The sequence below is a fragment of the Gavialis gangeticus genome, unplaced genomic scaffold (assembly GCF_001723915.1).
Source record: "Gavialis gangeticus isolate Ggan-Ray unplaced genomic scaffold, GavGan_comp1, whole genome shotgun sequence".
Lineage (NCBI taxonomy): Eukaryota > Metazoa > Chordata > Crocodylia > Gavialidae > Gavialis > Gavialis gangeticus.
In genome coordinates this window covers 59,236,840-59,248,366 of record NW_017729033.1, presented here as the reverse complement: position 1 = coordinate 59,248,366, position 11,527 = coordinate 59,236,840, and the positions used below count along the sequence as shown (strand labels likewise).

General features: G+C 41.2%; 1 protein-coding gene across 7 annotated transcripts in view; it reads right to left on the bottom strand.

Annotated features, from left to right (window-relative positions):
- Positions 1–277: 277 nt before the first annotated feature.
- Positions 278–11,527, bottom strand: part of TBC1D1 (TBC1 domain family member 1) — a 219,186-nt gene continuing 207,936 nt past the window's right edge. For all 7 annotated transcript variants that reach the window (XM_019526147.1, XM_019526149.1, XM_019526148.1 and 4 more), the window contains 3 exons: positions 9,979–10,148; positions 6,512–6,682; positions 278–2,433 (listed from right to left, as the gene is read on the bottom strand). In XM_019526147.1, the coding sequence (XP_019381692.1) occupies positions 2,233–2,433; positions 6,512–6,682; positions 9,979–10,148 (542 nt within the window). In that variant the 3' untranslated portion in view covers positions 278–2,232. The remainder of the gene's footprint in view (positions 2,434–6,511; positions 6,683–9,978; positions 10,149–11,527) is intronic.

The window sequence follows — 11,527 nt, the reverse complement described above, 5'->3', positions numbered from 1 at the left end:
AAACTTACACTCCCTGGGAGTTGTCTTAGTCCCCAGGTGCACTCAGCATCTTACTGTCCAAAGGAAAACAAATTCTTGAAAAATGCCTTGGCCCAGAGACTCTCCCGCCGTTTGTGCTGGGAGCAAAGCAAACACCAGCCTTGGAGTTGCACAGAAAATACACAGTCTTAGCCAAACTATACAGCTGCAAATCCTAAGATCTCAACTAGGTTCTTAACACAATTAGAAAAGTTTGATGTTTAATATTCATTAATTATTTAAAAATCACACTGTGAAATTGGACAAACTTAATTTATTAGTTTCAGAACTATTACGGAGACAGCTATGTTTTTGTTCCTAGATATAAATGTGCAAACAAATTCAGGCTTCAATAAATTTTTTTATTGCTTTTCTGTTTAAAAAGCCAGTGTATGAATAATGGCACCACGCTGGCCAAACACAACATTGTTGAGCAGTCAAATAGTAAGAGGTCCAATGGTGTAGAGATTTAAAAAATGTGAAGTATGAGCTTCAGTACAGTTTCTCAATTAAGAACAGAATTTAAGAAGTAAATGGATTTGTAATATCTGCCTTGTATGGCATTTCAATACTAGACAACCATGGAGTGGATTTCTGATAACAAGACATATCTGAGATATTACAGAAGACAATCTAAGACTTAGAAATAAAAGAGCAATTTTTCCTTTGATTTACACAGAAGTACTTGATCTATATATGTTATAGCATTCAGGATGCACCAGAGATTTACATGAAGATTTTTAAAAAATCTTCTTCCACAATGTGGATTAAAGAAAAATATGCTCTTCTTCAAAGAGACTGACAGTTTCGGAAAGTCATATCTCAAATATAAATCTCTACTATACCAGCATTTTGCTATCTACCACACTGTGTTTAGAGATGAAATACATTTATGGTACTATTTGCTCTCATTCTTGAGAAACCAAAAAACTGAATATTCTTGGATACTATTGCACTTTTAGTTGAAACAGTAGTGCTTTAATTGGCTTCCAAACTACTTACATTGTAATAACGAAAAAAGTGAGAGCTTTTGAACACGTAATCTTACTTAAAAGACGTATTGTAAGGAGACCAAATGAGGTTCAAATTCAAACTTCAGCACAACATCCTTTATGAAGCAATTTAAGTATGCCTGGCATAAAATCAAACTCTGGAATACCTCCACCATTTCAGGAAAAAAAGTCCTAACACACAAAAGGACAGGTGGGTACAGAGTGCCAGATGAAATGAAAAAAATCAGTGGGTGTTAGTTTCCCAGCAAAAGGATGTCTTGCATCACACAGCAGATCAGGAGTAAATAAAAAAAAACAACACTTAATAAGGTCTGAAGATAAATCCTATACAATGCTGTAAGAGAGAGACTCCACCAAGACACTGTCAGTGTAAGCAAAATTTACTTAACAGGCATTGTCTGTTAAGTAAAATGCGGTTGCCTTCAGCAATAAGTTTTTCAAATAATGTCTATCAACAGTACCGAAACAATGGGTGTTAAAACAAAAATGTATTAAAACAATGTTTCTGAAAACAGATTGCAGAAACCCTACAATTAGTTGTAGCTAAGTACAATGAAGTTAATTTCTCTAGCAAACACTAAGTTAACACTTCAAGTACCAGAAAGCAGTTATCAGAGGCCTAAATAAGGTGGTTATTGGAAACCAGCCCAGCTGCAGGGGATTACACTCTCAGAAGTATATCAAGTCCGATCACAAATCTATCTGTGAACACTACTAATGTTGCAATCCCAATAAGGCAGAAGAGTCAGTTCAGAAGTTCTGACTGCTGTAATTCTTCAGCCGTTTACAGTGCATGCTATTTAACGCGGAGTTGTTTAAATGTAAAATGGAATACACGGGACCGACATGAAGCACTTAGGTTTATAAGCACTTACGGAAGAGTCCATGACTGCAGATCTTTACAGTGTATTGCCTATGAGTGCACAGTTATTTAGTGAAAGAGAAGTTTCTCCTGCCCATTCTTATATTGCATTGTATAATCCATAATAATCCACAAGTGTCTATAAATTAACAAGCAAGAGCCTTCTCCCTGAGAAACATGTTTCTCATGTTTATTCAGTCACCACTCCCATCTTTCACTTGGCTATGGTAAGGCCTGGACAAGGCAGAGAAGAGAATATAAAATCCCAATGGTGACATTACAAAACAGTTTTTCCCTTTGTCTTTGTTGAACTTGTCTGCTCCATTACAATTGCAGCTGTCAGTTGGCATCCATGTGATCTTGCCTAGTAAGTAAAGGCTTTCCACTTGGACTGCCTATCTGTCTGCGCAACTCTTTCACTGTCTGCAGCAAAGCTTCACGCTGCACCTCTAAAGCAAGAATAGATTGCTTCAACTTGCCCTCGTTGTTCAGCAAATTCTCCACCATAGCTTCTAAGTTTTGGATTTTTCCATTTGCCACCTTCAAAATAAAAAGAAAACAAGAATTCCCTTAAAAACAATAAAAATAAATAGTAAAGCTCATCTCTCTCCCTCCAGGCTTCAAATTACTTTTAAAAGGTTCCAGGTCAACTTTAACACACATTTTCTAATAAAGCAAAAACCAGCAAATAGTGAAACCAAATTCTGCTCTCCATAAGTGACACTTATATTTTTTATGTGACTAGTAATCACTGGATGACATTCTGCGACTCACATAAGGATCTGAGTCTTGCCTCAGTGCCTTAAACAACTATATTTTGCCCTAGGCATCTAAGTTTGTCCCTAATGCACATACTCAGAAGTGGTTCAATACCACCCCAAAGGTTTCTAACAGCACTTATGCCACACAGAAGTCCTAGGAAAGCCTCCAAAATATTAGATGGCCAAACACCATAACCAGAAACTGTCTGACCCTGCACTGAGACAGTGGTGGTAGTGTTGTGAAGGCATCAACCCAGGACAAGGGAAACCCAAGCTCTTGGGCTCCTGACAGGATCTGTGCTTTAACCTCTCACATCACAGGACAGTGTTCCAGTCACGAGGCCTAGCAAAGCCTTCCTGTTGCGACTCAGCAAGTGGGCAGACAAGAACAAATGAATTCTGTGGTTCAGGCAAGTGGCTGCTACTGCAGCAGGGGAGGTGAACTCTTGCCTCCAATAGTATTTATGAATTTTTCATTACAGTCATTAGAAAAACTGGCCCAGCTGCACTGGAGGCAGAGAGAAAGCTTTTTTACATGCTGCACCAGTTTAAACCAATTCAGACGGCTTAAACCTCCAAATGATGTGCCACAACTACTACTGTGTGCATCTTGGCCTCCCTTTGCACTGCAGCAGTACTGCAGAACTTCAGGTGTCTCGCATGACATGAAGAAATTTAACCAGTTTGTGCCAAGGAGGTCCTCTCATCTGGCTTTTCCTATGGGTGAGCAAGCTCAGTCGCTCCAAAAGCAAGGTAAATTTCTTGGATGTAACAGGTAAAAGAATCAGAACTGTCTTGGTCATGGCAGATCAGAAGATCTCACATCATTGGCCTAAGTCTTATCTGATCTCGCATTGGATAGGCATACAGTACTCCCTCCTACTGTTCATGGAATCAGGGAAGCAACAACTTGGGATGGAAGACTCCAGAAATTTGACACCTTTGTTGTGGGTATCCATGGAGCAATCCCTGTTGCAGCAAACATCCTGACGAATGGAACCTTGGACCTCCTGCTCATGATTCAATACACCTGTCTGCACAAGGGGTTCACCACGCTGTACTTGAAGGCCAGTACCTCCAGAGCAGAGGCAGAGGTCATAGTTTCATAGTTTCTAGGGTTGGAAGGGACCTGAGCAGATCGAGTCCAACCCCCTGCCATGGCAGGAAAGAGTACTGGGGTCAAACGACCCCAGCAAGGTGTACATCTCGCCTCCTCTTAAAGACCCCCAGGGTAGAAGCCAGCACCACTTCTCTTGGAAGTTGGTTCCAGATCCTAGCCACCCTGACTGTGAAGTAGCACTTCCTGATATCTAGCCTAAATCCACCCTCTGCCAGCTTGTGACCGTTATTCCTGGTCACTCCTGGTAGTGCTCGGGGGAACAGGGACTCCCCCAGTGCCTGCTGGTCCCCCCTGACTAGTTTGTAAATGGTCACTAGATCCCCCCTCAGATTTCTCTTGTGGAGGCTGAACAGATTTAGGTCTCATAGCCTCTCCTCGTAGGGCCTGCCCTGCTGCCCCCTGATCATGCCAGTGGCCCTCCACTGGACCCTCTCCATGTTGTCCATATCCATCCTGAAGTGCGGCGCCCAGAACTGGATGCAGCACTCCAACTGCAGCCTCACCAGTGTCATGTAGGGGGGGAGTATCACCTCCTTGAACCTGCTTGAGGTGCATCTGTGAATTCTGATGCATGAATCTCAAAGTCTGATTGCTTTCTGACATGCGGAAATCCTGTCCTTTGTTGCTGATGTAAAATATAACTACTATATGATCTTCATTTTCTGTAAACATGTAAATGTCCTAAAATGTGTGGTATGGCTCCCACTGTGTCACAGTGCGTGCTGGATCTGGCATTTCTGTGTGGGAAGGGGCAATCCATCCATCTGGCCCATGGAGCAGTCTTGCACCACTCATCCAGCCCACAATGCCAAATGAGTTTGACACCCCTGATTTAGGTACTTATTTACCCCGGGTAAGTAGGACTTCAACAAGGTAGGACTTCAGATATATCGTCTCCTGCTCCCCACTGGGATTTCCAGTGGCCTCGTCAAGTTTAGACATCCGTCTGGTCCCAAACCAGCCAGATTAATTTCAACAAGGACAAGTACAAAGACCTAAACTAGGGGCATAATAATTTCATGCACAAATTTAGACTTGGGAATGATTAGCTAAACTGCAATACTGCAAAGAACCTGGTGGTTACAGTGGACCATAAACTAATACCAGCCAAGAGCGTGCTCTTGCTGAAAAAAAAATCCAACAGCATACTGAACTGTATTAGCAGGAGTGTCTCCTGCAAAGCAAGGAAAGTGATTCTTCTGCACTATATAGCATGGGTGAAGCCTCATCTGGAGTACTGTGTCCAGTTTTGGTCCATGCACTTTGAGAAGTATGTGGACAGATTAGAAAGGGTCCAGAGCAAAAATGATTAGAAGCCTGGGAAGTATGACTTATGAGGAAAGGCTGAAAGAACTAAAATAATTTAGTCTGGGGAAGAGAGAACTGAGGGGGCAGAGAGGGGGGAAAATTTGATATCGGTCTTCAAATACCTGAAGGGCAATTACAAAGAGGATGGTGATGGACTTATATGTAGCTGTAGGGCACAGGAGTAGGAGCAATAGCCTCAAACTGCAGCAGAGGAAATTTCGGTTGGAATTTAGAAATATTTTTTTTGACTATTATGGCCCCTAACATGATACACTTAAGACATGATTAACTTGTTAATCATGTCATAAGTAGTGATCTGGCCACATGTTCATTTAATTAATAGCATGATAAAACCAGGAATAAGTGGCAAAGTTATTACACAAAATATGGGTAATAACGTTGTCACTGTTTTTTATCATGCATGTACGGTCAGGTACTACCATTTGCTCTGGAGGCTGGGAATATGAGCCAGCTGATTGAGGGTCCCAGCTAAGGCAGCACAGTGAGCTCCCCCCTAGCTAGAAGACCTGATCAGTTGATAGAGCTCTCAGCTGTGGGAATGCAGGGTGCTCCTGGCCACAGCTGGAAGCTCAGAACATCGATGGGGTTTCCACTGGAGCACATGGTACAAACTCTCATGATGCTTGTGTGTTTTATGGGTACTGTTGTCAAAAAGTATCCAATCTTGAGCACATGGGGCTGTGTGTGCACCAGTACTGGGAAGTGCATGTGGACATGTGACAATTCTGTCTACCAAGAACAGCCCTTTCTGTGTATAGTCCATGCCCAGTAGTTACAGCTAACCAATCTGAGCAAGATTTGAATAACAACCGACAAATGAAAAGCTTGTATCCCATCATCTGCCCATGTGACATCAGATTCTCAAATATGCGCCTTCATTATTGGCAGAGAAGACAATCTAAATAAAAGGTACTGCCCATTACCTACATTGTATTGCTATCCTCCAACTTCAGTTTATGTTAACTGTGTTCACAGAAACTGTACTGTTTTTGCAACTCAAAAAGAAAGATGATACTCAGAAGAACAGCCCTTCTGCAGAGCACATGTACCACCTCTGAAACACTGCCTATATTATACCACGAAGGGAAAGTCATGAAGCAGTGATCAAAATGATTATAGACCGTATGTATTTTTAGCCTTCTCCAGGTACTAATTATTCTTAAATGAGGTGAGAACCTGATGTGACCAATTGACTTTTTATAATCTCCTCCCCAGACAAACATTAGAAGATTAAATACAGGTAGGTTCATCTGGTGTAATAAGACTGAAGATGTATATCTACTTATCTCAATTAGGTCTTATCAAAGATCTGAATGTGGCCCATGCACCTCCAACATGATGGTCTCTTCTGAAAGTTTGAACAAACCATCATGTCAATTGCTTATCAGTTAGGAAATAAAAACTGTACCTGTAGCTCCTCCAGGAGATCAAAGTTCTGTTTCCGCAGGTTACTGTTTGCCTTTTCCAACTTATCCATTCTCTGATTGTCATTCAGAGATGAATCTATCAGCTCATCCTGAAGAACATGGTATTCCACTTCATAAGCTTGCAACTGCTTGGCAATATCCATTTCAAACACCTGTTAAATATAAAAATAGTAGTAGCTGCTATATGGATCAAGGGCCTAACACAAAAATATTGCTTTTTTTCCCCCCCCGATACATCATTATGTACAAAAAGATTTCAGATATTGGAATTCTGCATAAATGCCCCATAGTTTTAAGTCACTGAGATCCAGTGAATAAAAACCAGGTGGAAGTCATACTGGAGTTTCGATTTCAAACTCTACTACTGACCTTCTGTATGAGCTTGAAAAAGTCAACTATGCCAAAATTTCCAGGAAGCAGACAATACTTTGGGGGATTAAACTTTTAGGTACGAAACTTAAATGTTTCATATTAGGTCACCAAAAACCAGGGTCAAAATTAGGCAACACAAAAACTACAGGCAAAAAAGCTGTGCCACAGGGACCATAAAATTAACATTTTGTGTAACACATATACACTGGTATAGCACAGTCAAAAGCTACAACTGCTAAGCATTATCCATGTGGCAAAGTATCTGCTCTACAGCATTTTTATAGACCAAAAGTAAATTCTATCATTACTTTAAAAGATTTAAAGGGCAATCATACCATAACAAAGCAGACTGGTATAATTAATTATCAGCTATTAGTCACTGTCAATGCACTTTCCTTCATACAAGACAAATTTTGAGAGAGTACCTGCTCTGGAAACCTTACATTTTAAAAGCAAACAAATAAAGCTAGGCAGGCCAAGAGAGAACCAAAGGAAACACTTTCCTGTCTGTGGGTTTGCCAAGTATCTGTTTTCAAATTTCCTGGGAAAGCTAAGCCTTAGAGAGAATGACTCTAAAGCCCTTCAACCAGTTGTGTCCCTGAATGCACTGAAGAGACTACATGAAAAAAAAGTATCAGTCATTAAAACAACGGAAAACTAAATTCCATTCACCTAATAAAAATGCAATAGGATATACCCTAAATACAGAAGTTAAGCAGTTTTTCCTTAACTGCTTGCATCATACCTCTTTTGGAAATGAGCCAAAAAATCCGTCTCCACCTGAGATACTGACGGAAGTAACCAAAAATATTGATTGTTTTCAGTTGTTTTTGACCACAAGTTCACAGTTCTAGAAGGGACGTAGTTTAAAGAGACAATTTGTAAAGCTATCGTAAGAATCTTAGAATTTCTGACACTTGTTTATTACCCAGACCACAAAAGTTCTTTCATGTTGATTGGGCTTCTAAACATTCAAAGTCTCGATTTTCAAACACAATTTAGGTTTAAGAACCAACTAAAACATATCTGCTGAATTCATGCAGGTTGGCTTCTAGAGCCAGTCTTTGAAATTTAGCAACTTGGTTAATTCCTGTCGTAAACTCTGCACCTCAACTGCATCCCTAGGGGGAGAGGTTGGGGTGGGGGAGAGATAAGAGGGAGTCTTTGCTGTCACATTCACAGAATTCAATCTGAATGGAAAGAACACGGTAAATCAAAAGTTTAAACTGAAAGCTAATAAACTCTGGGCATGTTATGGCTTGAATCCACAGACTACACCTACAGAAGATAGGAAGAACAGGAGGATGGGGATTAATCCAACAGCCTATGAGCTGCCAGGCTGGTGAAACAGCTGCTCTCTCCAGCAGCAGCCATGATCAAAGCAGAGAAGCTCCTGTCCCCAGCTGGCTTCTACCTGCCTGGTGTGACACCAGAGCACTTTGGAACAGCTACCTGAATAGCTCTTTACTGCTCAGAGCCAAGAGATTTCCTCAGCTCACTTAGGTCTGATGTTTCTCTAAATTTCCCAGGTTCTGCCCTTGATATTAAGTCTCAGGAACAATTCCAATTTGTTGGTGTGCTTCAAAGAAGCTTTTCCCCAAGAAACTGAAGGACACCCCTAAGGAAGCTCTGAGATGGGCATGTTTCTCCACAGACAGAAAACCGCCCTGTGATTGTCAACTGACTCCATCTCCTCTCTACTCCCCAAATCTCTTCCTTTAAAGCAGTGGTCTCCAACCTTGTTAAGTAGATCACCTTTGGCATTTAAAAGCAGCCAAGATCTACCCCTCCTGCATCACCCAGCAGGTAAGTCTACAGGGAGGGAAGGGGACACAGATTGAGGCAGAGGGAGAAAAATTATTTGGGGCATGCCTCCCCAGCAGGTAAGCCTGTGGGGGAAGAGGAAAGGGCCGTGGGGGGGCAGGGCAGATCGAGGTCCCGGCCCTAGCCCCATTTCTTCTCTCACCACTGGGGCTAATGGTGGGGACGAAAGGAGTGGGGCTGGAGCAGGCGCAGGCCCTGCAAAGCCAGGGCATGGGGCAGAGCTGCAAGTGGCTCATCTGGGGGCCGTGGGAGCATGTGCCCCTGGATCTGCCCACCGGCTGAGCCAGCTGCCACTTTGGGCTGGGGCACGCCAGGCAGCACTGGGGCTATGCAGGAAGCTGCAGGCACTTGAAAATTTGCTGTAGCCCCCCAAAGCCCACCCTTCCAGCACCTCCTGGCCCAAGCACAGTCTAGACCACCACGAGGAGCATGGCGCTGCCTTCCAGCACACCCCCCCCGCCCACAACACAGATTCCGGGGGAAGTCCCTTTGCAAGGGATTTCCCCTGGTGTGCCTGCAAACAGGGATCCCTGTTCAAGTCCACTTCCATGCTTGCAGGCATGTGCAGGGAAATACGCTGCAGTGGATTTTCCTGATCTCCAACACGGAGACCCCATTTGCAGATGTGCCCCAAGTCAGGTTGGGCAATCAGGGGTGTCTACAGACATCCCTAAGTGTGCAATCAGCTGACTGTATTTCATTGAAGATATCTGCGTTCAGGAGCTCCATATTCAGCAGTCAGATGCATGTTCCCTGAGCTTACTGCCATCATGCTTCTTTTCAGAGTCCTGGATCCATTAATGCAGAAAGGTTTAAGCAGTGATCAGGTAAGTCACTCTTCATGAGGCTCTTGCAAACTAATTTTTGCTTCTGAAACTGCCAGTGGAGCATTGGATTCTTTGCAGTATGATAAATCCAGTCATGCTTTCAACTCACATTGCTGCCTATCCTGTGGAAGGTACTATGTATTGTTGTGACTGATATAAAAGTCAGTGAGAGCTGGTAAAAAATGGAACTGTAATTTTAATAAAAGGCTATACAGAATGACCTCAATCATATAAACAGATGCTTGGGTTTTGTATAAGTAGCATATTTTCAAACATAAAACTTCCTTAACATATTCTAAACTAATAGTAGTATAAACTAGTCTCACTTTTTTTTTCTGATTTTACAAAAAATCCCGCCCATTGCTGCTAATAACCTCTATTCAATTGTTTCTCTTGATAATTACCTAATGTTCAGATATTCATACCTGGCTAATGGTCTTTTCCATCTGTACTAAGCCTAATTTTGGGAGAGTGGTTTTAATGAAATCAACAATAGTTTCTAAGTTCTCGTGTTGCAGAGTCAAGGGTTTGTGGCTTCCCAAAAGACTTAAGGCCACCTTAAATATGACTTCTGTTCCTTGAAGAAAGAGCATATCTGCAAAAACAAAGGAAAATCAGACTTACATAAAACAAGCACATCTTTTACTAAAAATAATACAGCAGTAAAAATTCTTAAGTATAAAAACTTTTCTACTACAGATCAAGAGGCCTAAAGTATTTTACCAAAATGCAATTTTGTAAATATGTTTTCTATTTAAATATTTTAAATGTTTTTCTTATCTAGCACCCTTATTAAATAAGAAAACTGAAGTTTAGCAAAAAATTTACACTGAAAAAGAAAAAAATATTTGATGTATTCATTCAAGACTATCAATGAATAAATAGTTTAAACAGTATAATGTACATACGGGATGGTTTGATGGATTTTGATGCTGCAAGGTTAGGCATACTGCATGACTATTATTGTTAAATAAATGCCAACAGAAGACTTCGCTAGCATTTGCCCTGGTCAGTATGGACCAGGAGCTGGACACAAATTTAAGCTATGTACAAATTAGGCTATGCAGTTATCTTGAACAGTGTTACTCTTTTATGATATTATGTTAAATGTTTGTGGGATGGGCATTAGAACATCAGGAAGTAGTATATGGAGGCAGCAGAATTTGTTATTCAGCTGTCAGCTCTGAGCTTGAATGGGATTTCAATCAGCATGCTATTTAAAGAGTCTCACTAAAAACAGGAGTATCTGAATATATAATTAAAGGAGTGGCTCTAGCTCTTCTTCAGTTTTATTTCTCACTTATTGGAGACATTTCTCAACACTGCATTAGAAAATACACTGGTAGCTTGGTTAAAGAAATCATTTCTTAATATATGCAGCTGAAAACCATATCCAAATAAACCATGTTATTAAGCACTTGCATACTGTATCTCAAACTCTCCCAAATATATGCTGAGCATTCATGCTGCAGGTGGTCCCACAATGACATCACTCTGGCAGATATTCAACACTGAAGCCACAGCATCTAACTACCTTTCAACAGAACTTCCTTTCTTCTCTTCCTTTTTCCTCATTTTCTTTACAAACTGCCTACAATATAGCATGAGTCTGCAGACAGGATATACAAGAACGCAGCCCTGCAGTAGCTAACAAGACCACTTACAATCCATCTACCCAAAACAGAACAAACAACAATTTTCATCTACAGACTCTTGCCGCTAGGTTTCAGAATCCATTCATTTATAAAAGGAACTTTCATACTGGGTGCAGCATCCATCATATTACATCAAGTTACTGAGGGAAGTTCTTGATGACTGTTTTTTAGTCCAGGTTTGCTAATTACTACAGATACTTATACTTGTACACAGGCCTCCTCTCCCTTTCCCCTCTATTTGAAGATACGAGTGAAACTGTGAATAAGTAGTATTGAAATTTGTAGCAATAAGCAAAAGATGACATGGCTAAACAGAGGA